Genomic DNA, 14,674 nt, shown 5'->3' on the forward strand with positions numbered 1-14,674 from the left:
TATTGCTGATCAGTTGCTAAATCTAAATTTTTCCATTTTAAGGAAATAACTATTTATTTCCAGTAGGCTATTTCAAGCAGGCTATTTGTCATCCAGTCACTCATGATAAAAGCAACAGTTTGCCAGTGAAAAGCATCACACTTTAATTTGCTCCGGCAGAAATGCAATTTTGTCAGTTCTATACAAGATTGAGAGTACTCCTGACTAGCTCAAACATTTCAGTATTTTATTTCCAAATTTCTGGGTAAGCTATTTCTGCAATGAATTATTTAAATTTGCAAGAAGCCCAAAGTTGAGCTGATATAAAAATTTAGGCTAACACTGAGTTTCAAGTCCAACATTAAGAGTTCCATATGAAAAGAATTAACCTGACAAAAACAAACAAAAAAACCCGCACACAACCCATCCCCTCCACCCCCCTCAAAAAAAAAAAAAGAGAAAAGCAATGAAGTTAAGCTCTAGAGCAATGCTTCAGATAAGAATACATGTTTTTAAAGGAATAATGTAGAAGTTTCCAAAGAACACTGCCCGTTTCCATTCTCTGCCAGGAGATGCAGACATCTCCCACAGCTCTCTAAATAATACAGACTTGAATTTATACTTGAATTGCAAACTCACTGATACATCACTGCCTCTCAGAGCTGAAAATTAAGAGCACCAGTAGTTGTAATCACAGATCCCCAGAGTTTGATGCTCCACGATTACCACACAGTATCAGTGGTTGTGCTGCTAAAACTGCTTCGCCAGGAGACCTCCTCAGCATGCTGCCATTCGGAGCAGCACGGGACAAGCAGGGCAGTGATGCAGACCAGCCATCCCTGGCGGCTGGTTGCCAATTACTAGAACAATAAATGGGTTAGAACAACAGATAAGGAACAAATGGAAAAATTATTTGTTCCCAGTGTGACTAGAAATATTTAGTATCAGCTGAAATTGACATCTTCTTTTGCTTTCTCTACTTTGTTTATACAATATATAACCACTTAGCCCTTCTGTTCAAATAGTAAACACATTAAAGCATGAACAAATTGCATTCTGGATGCAAGTTTCTCCTGATTTCAAGGAGAAATTTAAAAGGAAAGATAAATTTTAGTATTCATGATGAAGAAAGCTCCTCAAGGATGTAAAGAGCAGTGGCTCCCTAAACTAAAAAAAAAAGAAAAAAAAGAAAAAAAAACTGTTTCTGAGGGAACCTGCTTCGAGCCCGATGCAAAAGCTGGAGACATGACCACTGATCTCAGCAACAGGTATTTCAGGTAGTTCTGATCTCGGTAACTGCTCTGAGCATGGAGGGAGGAAAAGCAGCATGTTACTGGAGATCTACACACTTTATTCCTTTCGGTAGCCTCGCTCACAGCAAACACCAGGACACTCTGCAGCCCTCCATCCTCCCTCGCTCCCCAAAACTTTTCCCTCCTGCTGCATTCCCAGCACCCCACCATCTCCTGCCGTGTGGTATTTTGATTCCTGGTGTGCAAGCCCTTCCTGTTCCCTCCTCATCCTGGAGCTGTGGACTCCAGGGGCACGTATGTGCCCTTGTGTCACTACCTGCCCCTGCCCCTTTCACCTGTGAGGAGCTGTAAGAGTGTCGGGATACCCAGGCCACCAGAGCAGCAGCAGGAGGCCAGAGGAAAGACTGTGGCCTAAAATTTAAAATCTACCTCAACAACAGGCAGAGGAGATTGCCAGACACTGGCTTTCTAGAAGGAAGAAAGTTTACACAGATTACAGGCAAGAGCAGAGGGACTGAAATTACTCTTTGCGAAGAAGAGTAATTTCACTATAGGTTAGCAACTAAAATTTTGAAATATATTTTTCAAATTTACACATATTTGGTACAAAGAATCTCAAAACAAATTGCTGTGGTATTAGAAGAAAGATTCCAAAAACCTGAAAAGCGACACAAATTCATAGAAACACAGTTGTGCTCTGTGAAATGAAATCGCTTCCTTTAACGAAATGAAACTGAATACGCTTGACACATGCGAAGTATTAAATTTTTTAAAGGTTTTCTGCCATGCCACTGAGGAGAAGAACAATCCAATTTAATAATACCATACAGTAATAAGTAGAAAATGCACGTGATGCCGGGCATCATATTAAAAGTCAGCCCCGAGTGTCTATTGCCCAGTAATGCCATTAACTTCATACCAGTAAGAGTACACCTCTGAACGTGGCTTGCCTCACTTGCTAGCGATTTCACTAGTTCTGCCACCAGTACATGCCCAAACAATAACCCCATCTAACAAAATAAAATACCTCTCTTGTCAAGAGCGGACTGCCTCTGAGAATAGCTTGGCACTCTCCCCAGTTAGCTTTATTACCAGGAATAAACTTTATGAAAGATCGCTATACATAAAATAGACTCTCAGCTGCTCAAACAGAAGATCAATGGGACTTGTGATAAGAGATTAACTTGGCAATCAGACACCCAGTAGTGACATCGTTTTAGTGGGTTTCTTTTTAAATAAAACACAGACACTACGGGAGGGCCACGCACCCTTTTAACAGCAAACATTTATTCATAGTTCATAAAACTCAGATGCATTAGGAAAATGCAACTTATTCCTGCAAAAGGAATGTCCCCTATAACAAAAGCTGAAGCCATAACGTTTGAAGGGATTTCACACTTGTGCCTGGACTGCCCATGGAATAAGTGAACTGCTTCATTTGCGGGTAGTTAGGTTACAAAGCATCTGAAAGGAAGAAGAGTTCAAACGCGGCTTAGGAAAAAATGGACATGTGGTACACCAGCTCCAAGGCAGAAAAGCCAACAGACAAAGCAGAAAACGACACCCCCAAAAATCTTTCCCCTGTTCTGAAATTCAGGCTGTCAAGAGGCTTGATTTGATCACTCATTTCTCTACAAAAAATGAACTACGAGCAACTGCCCCACATTCCCACGTACTATGCAACGTCATTTGTATCTACAGAAAAAGGGAGCAAATATATTTAAAATACTAAAGATCTCACATGTGCAGAGCAAATAAGATCTACCCTGTTACATTAAATCATTGCCAGCCCGAATGTGTACTTAAAGGACTTTGTCTCAATTCTTATAACATACTGTTACTGAAACCAAAGGGAAACACCAAGAAGCATTCAATAACACCCCTAAATCAGCTAGTTTTAATTTGTGTGAAAGCAGGAAGAGTAGGACAGTAGATCTGCTCAGAGGCAGAATTTGTGGTGCTGTTTGTAGGTGACAGAATTCTGTGGTGAGAATGCATCGAATGCAGTTTTACCAAAGAAATTGTTTAAAGCAAGGCTTCCTTTATAAAGGAGGTAACAGGCTTCTTCCCTAACTTTCCTGAATAAGGAAAATGTTGCCTAACATTTTCAGGGAATGTAAATCCCCAAAACATAAGCTGCGTCTCCAAATGCAAAGGTAACAGTTAACAGGATGGTGACAAGACCAAAATACCATTATGCGCACAGAGTAACTGGGGGTCGCTCCAGCTTTTCAACCTGTAATAAATAGGATTGCAATGGAGGAAATTAAAAACAAACAAAAAAAATAGGAGCTGAAGAAGAGCTGAAGCTGTAGCTCCCAAACAAAGAACAAACCATTGGAATATATTCTGAATATAGGCAAGCACCAGAAGAACCCACTGGACTTCATCTATTTTATCCTTCCCAAATGAGCCAACTGGTGGAAAAAGAAGCTGTGGAGCAGGGACAGTACGATAGGAATAGGACCCACAGCTGCAGATTTGTGCTGTCAGCAGTAACAGACAGGCTGGGCAGAGCACCCCTTTCCTCCCCACTCCTTCTCCACCACGACAGATGAGCGGCGCTGGGCTAACGCGCCGTGCCTACAGCAGGGCTTCTGCTTCTTGGGGGAAGCAGACCAACCATGCAAGGCAACCACCCAGGGCTGAGCTGGGAAAGAGGAAACCAATTCCCCTGTAAATCACTGGGGGCCACAGGAAGATGATCTTGTGGCATGTGAAATATGTGCACTTTAGCCAAAGAGAGAAGGAAAGTAGCAGCCTCTAACGATTGAGGAAGAGGTCGGTCCAGGCTGAGTTTGCTCAAGCTTGGGGTGCAAAACGTCCTTTTCTGTTTCTCTCTGATTTGAAGCAGAAACTGGGAGGTGGGAAAAAAGTAACCTTGTAAAAAAAAAATGAAGGTCTGAAAGCTATTTATCTGGAGGCAACATATCCTTCCTCCAGGTTCTTGTCTGAAAAGCACCAGCTGGATCTCCTCTCCTACAGTAGTTGCATGAACAAATCCAAGACCCTCAATTAAATTCAAAATATCAAGTAGTAAGACTAACCATGCGGCTTGCCATGGGTATTACCCAGCATTAGAATTAGAGGATGATGTATATTTAGTTTTGGCAGGTCATGCTCCTGGCAAGTGCTCTTTGGCAGGCAGGAGTCCGTTCTCTCTCTGCTTTTCCCAGTACTCATTCCTGGCCTCGGCCCCCTGGGCCTGCCATACTGTCAAGGTGTGCCAAGTGACCTGTGCTATATGGCTGTGCTCCAGAGCAGATCTGCTTTTTAAAAATAATAAAAAGTAAAAAGAAAAGGGGCTAGGAGGGAGAAACCTGGTTGCTGTTACGTTCAGTAATAAACTGTCTGCCTATGTATGTACTTAGAAAGGCAGTGCCCCCGAGAGGGAATAAAGATCGAGCAGACAGGGTCAATAAACTTCTTAAAGAGGCTCTTCGCCTGAAGCCTGCTTATTTGCATGTCACCACAGTACTACAAGAAATAAATATATAGTTCTAACACATGGGAAGGTATTGTTTCTTCCTTACCTAATCTACATCCAAGGGCCTCCTTGCACATCTCATGAGATGGCCAAATTCAGGAAATGGAGCCTTGGAAACCATTCCCAGAACAGGGAGCACACAGCTCTCCTCTGGATCGTGGCTCCTCACTTTCCAACCCTGTCTTTGAAACCGTAGCTCTGTTGTAAATGATAATACTGGGAGCTGTGAATTTGCAATATTAAAGTTATTAAGCAACTAAGCTGGAGTACTGTATTTTTTTCTCTGACAAAATAGGCTTTCTTTTAAAATAGAAATCTGAAAGCTTTAAAAAGCACTCTGGTTAATACAAGTATTGAAAAATACTTGTATTTTAAAGCTCTTTTGCAGTTTTAACCTTGTACTTGGAGTAGTTTTTGGATCCCTAGAATTCCCCAAACAATTTTTAACACCTGAGCTTAGGCCTTTACAGGCCACATGTGAAAGTGAAGGAAACAGCTTAAATATCCTCATTCACCATCTGTTTTTTAAACTCAGTATGTTTTAAGGGCAGTAAGGTGCACAGGAAAAGGTAGTCATTTTTTTTGGACCAGAATATATAGCTGAGGGTAGAGACAAGGCCTGTGTGTGAGGGGGAAGTAACATAAAAGGTTTTGTCAAAATTCTCAAAATGTAGAAGTTGAGAGCTGGAGCCTCTCCGGCTCTTACCCTACCACATTAGACAGCAACAGCTAGACAGGGGTCCAGGAGTAAAATTCCCCTTAAAGAACAGAAATAAGTCCCATAAATGCTAAACAAACATAACTAGTCATCTAGTCAGCCATTATTATTGACCGATTAGTTGCACAGAATCATAGAAAGGTTTGGGTTGGAAAGGACCTTAAAGCCCACCCAGTCCCAGCCCCCTGCCATAAGCAGGGACACCTCCCACCAGCCCAGGCTGCCCAAAGCCCCATCCAGCCTGGCCTTGAGCACCTCCAGGGATGGGGCATCCACAGCTTCTCTGGGCAGCCTGTGCCAGGGCCTCACCACCCCCTTAGTTAAGAATTTCTTCCTTGTATCTAATCTAAACCTAGCCTTTTTTTAGGTTCAAACTGTTACTCCTTGTCCTATCACTCCACTCCCTGACAAGACGTATATATAGGCTGCACCGATGGGCTGAGGTCAACTGTATGAAGTTCAACAAGGCCAAGTGCCGGGTCCTGCACCTGGGGCGCAATAACCCCAAGCAGAACTACAGGCTGGGAGAGGAATGGTTGGAGAGCTGCCAGGCAGAGAAGGACCTGGGAGTGATGGTGGACAGTCAGCTGAATATGAGCCAGCAGTGTGCTCTGGTGGCCAAGAAGGCCAACGGCATCCTGGCTTGTATCAGAAACACTGTGACCAGCAGGGCTAGGGAGGTGATCGTCCCCCTGTACTCGGCTCTGGTGAGGCCGCACCTCGAGTACTGTGTTCAGTTTTGGGCCCCTCGCTACAAGAAGGACATCGAGGTGCTTGAGCGGGTCCAAAGAAGGGCGACGAAGCTGGTGAGGGGCCTGGAGAGCAAGTCCTACGAGGAGCGGCTGAAGGAGCTGGGCTTGTTCAGCCTAGAGAAGAGGAGGCTCAGGGGTGACCTTATTGCTCTGTATAAGTACATTAAAGGAGGCTGTAGCGAGGTGGGGGTTGGCCTGTTCTCCCATGTGCCTGGTGACAGGACGAGGGGGAATGGGCTAAAGTTACGCCAGGGGAGTTTTAGGTTAGATGTTAGGAAGAATTTCTTTACTGAAAGGGTTGTGAGGCATTGGAACGGGCTGCCCAGGGAGGTGGTGGAGTCACCATCCCTGGAAGTCTTCAAAAGACGTTTAGATGTAGAGCTTAGGGATATGGTTTAGTGGGGACTGTTAGTTTTAGGTCAGAGGTTGGACTCGATGATCTTGAGGTCTCTTCCAACCTAGAAAATTCTGTGATTCTGTGAATCACAGAATCATTAAGATTGGAAAAGACCTCCAAAATCATCTGGTCCAAACATCCCCCCACCACCAATATCACTCACTAAAATCATGTCCAACCTTTCCTCTAAATCTTCTCTGTATTCCCCCCTGCATGTACTGGAAGGCCACCGTAAGGTCTCCCCAGAGCCTTCTCTTCTTTAGGCTGAGTAACTCCACCTTTCTGAGCCTTGAAGCGATAGCCATATATTTCAATGAAGATAAATGCCCAGAGTTCTGTTTATTCACATTTCCCACTGTTCACATGAGATCCACATCAAATTCCCAAGCAGTTTTAGGTAACCTGGAACATCTCAATCTCTTCTCTAGCCCAACTGTGAACATCAGCAAACAGACTAATATATTTGTAAATCTTAAGACAGAAGCAACTGTTAGGATTGCAGAGTTCTTCCAGCAAGCCTGGACAACTTTTTCATATACAGACAAAATAAGGGTTCAGGTACGGAGCTGCATAGTAGGATACATCCTACTTTATGCTTTCTAGATCCAAAAAACACTGCTTCTGAGGCTTCCCAGTCCTGTGTCAGGTCTGCAGCAGTTGGACCATGTCTGCATCCGCCTACCCATGTTCTGGAAGAATCCACATCCTAGTGCAGACAAAGTCCATCTGATTGTGTCTGCATGCAGACCGGTTCCTGCTCCTGGGAACTGGTTACCTTAGCTGCCAGGATTCCTGTCCTGGCAGGAATGAAGAACAAATGAAATCTATCCATCAGCTACGCAAAAGCACAATACTCTAACACAAACAGAAAAGGCCACGAAATTGAAGGTATTTATAGTTGAGAAGAACTTGGCCCACACAGTTCGTCAAAAGCAGTGACAGAAAACATGTATTTAGCATTTCCAGATTGGCTCGTGACACTGTGCCTACTGCCAGTCTACTCTGTCCTACTCTGCACCTACTCTGTCCCCCAGAGATGAAGACTTTGAAATGAGATGCTGAAACTGCTATTGGAGGGAGCTTACAGCCTGTCCTTGAGCAGGGTTGCTTGTATGGATGCTCTAGGAAGAGCCAAGAAAGAACAGAAATAGAAACTCCAAAGCTAATCCTCCTCCCCCCAGAGGTTTACTACCAGAAGTTGTTTATAAATTAGCAGGCAGACAGATCCTCTGTACTCTGCTTTCCCTGCTCAGACAGGGGTCTCTTCCATAGGACCCATAAAGGTCTGTACTGCGGAGAACCAACAGCAGGAGCCAATGCTCCGGGTCCAAACCCTGGCTCTAACCACACATCCTTCCTATCCCTGTAGTGTTGCCTCTCCTTAACACCCTGGTATTTCCTTGACAAGGACATAGTGTTCCACTATTAACAGATTACTCGATACTAAAGCCAGCTTTTTAATCTCCTGCCCACTTTCTCCCTCTCATCGCTGTTCCTCTCCTTCTGTCCCTTCTGATCTCTTCCAGTTTTCATTCTCAGCAGTCTTGCTCACACATCAGTTTCCGAAATTACCTGACGTGCCTTCAAGGTCCATCCTGAAAACACATCGTTTTAAAGATATTTTTAACCAGCCCTTGAGAAGAAAAAGGACCCAAACACAGATGAGAGTAGAATCTGCATTCACTGCCGTCTTTACACCTACATTCAGGACTTGACCCTGTCAACATCTTACTGAAAAGTCCCCAGACGTTATGGAACTAGTACAGGTGTCTGGCAGGAACTGGACAGATGTTTGCAGGGAGTGGAAAACATTAAGGACCTACTTCAGGCTCCTAAAATAAAGGAGCAGGTAGCTCCACAGCCCACACAGATGAGAAAACAGGCAGGAAGAAAGCAAGAGACCACTTTGCTTTTTTAAAAAGGACCCTCCCAATTCCCAACTGCTTTGGAAGTTAAGTAATTACATCTTCAGCTTAAGCCAGCCCTTTCCTGCACATTTAGTCCCAGGTTCTTTACGTTCCTTTTCTAAATAGACCAAAAAGTGTTTTCTTTTCCCTGCTGTAGTGACAAAACACAACCTTTTTTTCAACATTTTCCCATCCAGCCTTTCCTTGTTCCACAATAAGCCTGATTTAGCTGTAGGATCACCTGTAGAAAGCCACTGTCAATGGCTAAGAGACACACCTGAAAGCTTTAAACACTTCCAAACACAAAATGACCTGCTGCTGACCCCACATTATTTCTGCAGCTGCTGGACTGAACCTCGGATGGGAAGATGCAAATGGATGGGCAGTAGATCAGAGGAAAGTGGGGTGCAGAAGTCTGGAAAGGATGCAGAAATGGACGAGGAGGCCTGAGAGAGAACTGGGAGTCACAAAGGTGTGATGGACTCCAGAAACTTGAGAGTATAATGCTGGAGGCAAAAGCGCACAGCACATCACAGCAAGGACATGACTAAAAGAGTTTAGCTGTAACAGGTCCTAGGCTAAACCACACAACATTATTACTGCTTCTTATTGTGTCTTAAACATGCCAAGTCTTGGGTCACCTGAAACTGTGCCAGCACTAGGAATTCTCTTGCAGCAGTCTTGTAAGACAAGACCATTTGTAAGAACAAATATTTATTACTACACAAAATACAGTATTTTACAGCATAAAGCCCCCTAAAGTACATGGGAGCACAAGTTTACTACTAGCCTGTCAAAACTTACTGTGCTTTATGGAAAACATGTTCCAACAGCATCACGTGTCACTTTTTTCTAGTTGTATTAGCATACTGGAAGAGAAGATATTCTATAATCGAGACATTTTTAATATCCTTCCTAAACCTTGAGTACAAATACTTTGGAAAAACTATGGAGAAAGTATTGTTTGTGAAAGGGGTGGGTAAGGGGAAACTTGGTCTCTGCACGGTGGCAGCAAATGGCGCTTGGAGAAGAGGAGAGTAAAATCCTGCCCCTTGCCCCAGCTGGAGCCCAACTGTGATGCACTGAGCTCTGCAGCAAGCCTGGGGTGACGTGCTTCCAGCTGGCAGTCTCTGCGTGCCTGTACATTAATGCATGCACAGAATACAGCTCCAGGAGCAGCTCTGTGCAAGAGGTAACTCAGAGATGACTTCTCTATGAACATCCAGAGTTTTGATTTACTCCTTACTCGTATCTTTTGGAAAGGTCATATAAGCTACATAAGCACACACGGAGGCACGCAAAAAGCTTTTGAAATCCTCAGTTGTAACTCCATTTAAAAAATAAAACTACATTCACTGGAAGAAAGCACGAACTAAGCATTGTTCTTCTAAAAAAATACCCACTCTATCCAAATTATACGCAACCAAAACGCTGAAGTGTTCTCATTAAGGTAAGTAACGGTGAAAGTCAGGTTTAAAAACGTAACTGAAATTTCCATACCCTGGAGGGATATGGGCTGTGCTCAGAGGTGACGCACTATTTTTAGGAGCATGACATGAGCTGCATTACTTGTAGTACACTTTGATCAAATTTTTCAGAGTTAAACATTTGCTGTTCACAACTAGCATAGCTGCTGCTCTAAACGCACAAGAGTCAGTTCCTTCGGGGCCTGACTTTTCTGAGAAAAGCTTCAGTTAAAGATTTCAGCACAGATCCACATAATCTTTGATTTGCAATTGGTAGGAGAAAAATCACCTCTCTTTAATCTCTAGTTACATGCCTCTATTATGACCTATTCTAAACATATCTCCTGGCATAGCAAACGGAATTTCACTAAATGCACAGATAGATATTGGACACCTTGTTTCCACTTTGAGCTCAATGTGGAAGGTAACACTTACCCCAGTAGTATGACATTAAATCTAGAATAAGTTTTGTGTTTCCATTCCCTGTTTTCCTTCCTCACGCCCCTTTATCTCCACCTACCCGCCTCCTGGTAGCCTATTGCAACAGCTGAGCCACAGGAGGGTGCAGCACTGCACAGATGGAAACGGGACAGTGCCATGAACCTGCCAGCTAATGGAAAATCCATTTCAGGTCAAGCTGTTAAAGAAACCCACTGAAACCAACAAGAAAAAAAAACCCTATCACATTAGTGGCAGGTAAAGTGGCTATTCAGAGAAGCCTATTCCCTAAAAAGTACGGTATAGTGTCTACTAAAAGAACTACACATACTACTACTAGTCCCAAGACATTTTTATTCAGAAATCTCAGATTTAGTAAATAATTGCTTGAATAGCTATCAGCTAACTCTATCCAATTCTAATGGCTATCAAACAAATTGAATAGCCAGTACTAATTCTCATTTTTATATAAGTAAAAGTAAAGTATAAGTGTACAAAGTAGATTTCATAATCACTAAGTACACAACTTTTATACTAATACAGATTGCTGAAGTTTTGAAGGGGGAGGAGAGGGACAGACACTTACCACAGTGGGGTTACCGCTGCTGATCAATTGGCTGACTTCATGAAAAATGCTTTTGCAGTCGATAGATTTGTCTAATGATCCCCGTTTCACTATCACCGCTACTGCTAATAGAATCTGCTCCCGAACGTACTTTTGAAGGCTGTAAACAACATTGCAAAAATAGGTTTGAAAACAGTTTTGGAAATCAATGCTCAAAGTTTTAAATGCATTTCTTTGTCAAACCTTGTGTGTGAACACATTAAGGCAAGCTGACAACTCTGCACAAGTTGACTAAGTGTTAAGAAATTGGAAGAAAAATTACTGCTGTAATGGTCTTCCACCACTATCCCTGGAAACACAAACATAACCAAGACTATGCCGAGTTCTACACATTCAGCAGTACTTTTTCTTATACTTACTTAGGCCTTTGTAAGACATAAGTTAGAAGGAATGTTCGCAACGATTCGATGCTAGTTTTTTCCAACAGAATCCATTCTCTTACAACTGCTTCCATTATCGCTGTAGCAGCTTGAAAAAGAACATAATCCACTTTACTAGTTTCTGTGGGGAAAAACAAAGGCAGTTTGAGTATTGAAAGACATACATGTATTTATCTTCTACATATTTCTAACAAAAAATAATGGACTTTACTATTAAATAGTTATTAAATGTTGTTACTATGAAAACAAAGAATTTACCTTTAAAAGAGGTAAAAAGGTAAGGTAAAAAAGAGGTAAAAAAGAATTTTCCTTGAAAAGAGGAAAAAAATAATCAATAACCCAATTGTATAAGAGACCTGGGGGAAGAAAAGCTGGCTACACCAGGAGACTGGGCCCAGGATCAAGAATGAGAATGCTAACACAACTGTGGAACAAAAAATATAGATGACAGATTTAGTCACAGTACATTAAAATACGATTAAATTGACAGCTATGCCAAAATGAAGAGTCCTCTATTATTTGAGTGCTTGCTTTCGGAAGCAACAGTACATACAATGACACACATTTTATGGATGGCAATAAGAAGTAACTCACACCTGAAGATAGCATTTGAGTTTAATTATCAAAAAGTTTTACTGGCTGGTGTATTTAAGGTTCTCCACGCTAAGTTTAATTTTCCATGTTTATCTTGATGTAGTCACAATTACATTACTAAATGTAACTTCTTACTACTTGTTACTGGAATATCTGATTGCTTTGTACATAGGCTAAAGAAACTAGAAGAAAATGTTATGGAAAATGGTGACTGTTTATCCTACAATTTAAAGAGAAGCCCCAGAATTTGAATGTAATTCATAACTTGATGATGTAAAGCTACAGGGCTGTTTTGTTGGGGTTTCTTTGTTGGTTTTTCCTGTTTGTTTTGGGGCTTTTTTTTGATCCTTTGCTATTAAAATTTTTAACTTAGAAATAGGAGGCAGCATTTCACTAGACAGTTTCAAAACAGTTTGAGTCTGTAGAAAACAGAAAAAGCATTCAGAAAAAGCATAGCCACAGGGTGGCAAAAACATAAAATACGAAAGCTGAAATAAAATTCCAGAGCCAGAAATGGAGTTTGGGCTATGCAGCGCAACCTGCCAGGGCCAGAAAAACTGTGTTTGCTGAAGAAAGCCTCAGTCAGGGGATGATGGGCTTTAAACAACTACGAAAGAAACTTTGTTCCACTGAATATACACACATAAGTCTATAATATGCATTCCTTTATATGCAAGTTCTATACCAAGATAGCATCCAATTTGCTAAAATGTTTTTAAGTAATTTAATCAGGCTTCAAATCTAAACCCTACCCAGGTAAACATGCTGAAATTAAAAATAAATCACCTTTAGGTCTACTAGGCTTAATTTGAAAACTAAGTAACCACTTAATTAAAAGATTAATGTGTATGTCCAACACATACATAAAGACAAGCCAAATTATATCTGCACAGGAATTTTAATTCTAACATTTTCTAACTTCTAGGTCTCTGTTTTTTCAAACTGCACAAAGCTCATACAAAAAGAGAATGTTGGTTTAAAAAAAAAAAAAGAGGATGGAATTTCTTTTTTGCGTCAAGTACCACAGATGCACAACTGCAATCATTAACAGTACAGACCTCCAGCATTCAGTGTAAGCCTATAACTAGTCAAAGCACCATTATCCTCTACATGAGGTTACTAAAGAAAGACAGGACAAGCTTTGCCAGTACATTTAACAGCTATAAGCTTACAGCAGAAGAACGTAGAGCCTCATGCTTTGTGGGTTCAACTACAGGTTTCTAAACAAACCATGCAGTGGTGGCTCTTCTCCTTTTCATTATGTTCATCATCTCAGTTGCTCTCCCTGCGTGGCTCATACACTCTTTTCATGAACACTCTTTTCATCAACATTATTATCGCTCTCTATCTTCTGCTCCTGTTTCCGTCTTCACCACTTTTCTCCTGTTTCTTTTTTAAAGCCAGCTCTATCTGCTTTCTGGTTCCTACCTATCCTTACCTCCCCATATTACTTCAATCAGCTGTTCTTTCTGTCCACACTGTATGAACGCTTACTCAAGAAGCAAAAACCCTGGGGAAAAATCTTTCTGTTCCAGGTCTTAGCATCTCAACTGCCTACTGGAGAAGCCACTGCAAGCAAAACACTGCCCTAGCTGGAAACTCACTGGTTTCACAATGGTGGTAGGAAATGAGCAGTTCAAAGATGTTTTATTTCTAGACATTCAAAAGGCATTAAAACCAAGCTCACATTCCTTCCAACCAGTTATATTTCAGAAGAAAAAATGGAACTTTCAATGCAGACATATTTCATTAATAATGCTAAACTGTGTTCCTTTCTTTGTCAACAAGACGCAGAGATATATCCCTTAGCACAGATAATATCACTAGGAATATTTCATAAATTTCCATTACTTCTAAGTAGTGACAAATTCATCGCTAATTAGAGACCTAAATGTTCTGCAAGCAAGGTTACTTACATATGTTCTCTTGCCCACTTAAAATTCTTTAAAAATTGAGGGGGGGAGTTGTCCTAATTAAAAGCAATAAGTGTTGTTACAGCCTTCATGACCAGACAAAGTACTAGTGTAATATCCTAAAACCTTGAACTCGTTTGTAAAAAGAATTTTGGTTTGCGAGTGGGTGTAGGAAAGGAACCACTCCCTGCTCTATATATTAAAGCATAATTTAAAAACATGGTATTAATATTGCAGGCCTTCTACTATGATATTCGTGAATTAAACTTCTCTAATCAAGAAAATTTTGAAATAACAAAAAACACTGTGGAATGAATAAAGTATGAAAATAATCATTTTAGATATTAAAAATGTCTTAATTCTTATATCTCTGTTCCACATGACAAATCTTTTAAATTAAAAGTTGCTTCCTCTGCTGCATGTGTTCTTTTCCACACTTTTCTAGGTTTTCCAGGAATTTTTGATAAAAGGTGATACCTACCTAGCCCTTTCCTTCCCCTACAGAGACAATACTACAAAACTTTGAATCAATGCTCTGTTACTTCTATCAGGTGGACAGAAACTTTTCCAATTAATTTTTGAAAAAAGCTGTGCTGTTAACAGTGACTAAGACATTCAACCTGAAATAGATTCCTGCCATGGAAAAGTTCAGCACCAGTACAAGAGCTGGCAGCAGCAGATATGTAAACCAACAGTATAATGGGAAGTATCAAGCAATCCTGCCACAGCGAGTTTTGCAAACTCCACAGATTAGACAGTATTACA

General features: G+C 41.4%; 1 protein-coding gene across 1 annotated transcript in view; it reads right to left on the reverse strand.

Annotated features, from left to right (window-relative positions):
* Window positions 1-14,674, reverse strand: part of XPO4 (exportin 4) — a 76,891-nt gene that overhangs the window by 41,279 nt on the left and 20,938 nt on the right. The window contains exons 3-4 of the mRNA XM_068671164.1: window positions 11,382-11,523; window positions 10,984-11,122 (exon numbers count right to left, since the gene is read on the reverse strand). Coding sequence (XP_068527265.1) covers window positions 10,984-11,122; window positions 11,382-11,523 — 281 coding nt within the window. The remainder of the gene's footprint in view (window positions 1-10,983; window positions 11,123-11,381; window positions 11,524-14,674) is intronic.

The sequence above is a fragment of the Anas acuta genome, chromosome 1 (assembly GCF_963932015.1).
Source record: "Anas acuta chromosome 1, bAnaAcu1.1, whole genome shotgun sequence".
NCBI lineage: Eukaryota > Metazoa > Chordata > Aves > Anseriformes > Anatidae > Anas > Anas acuta.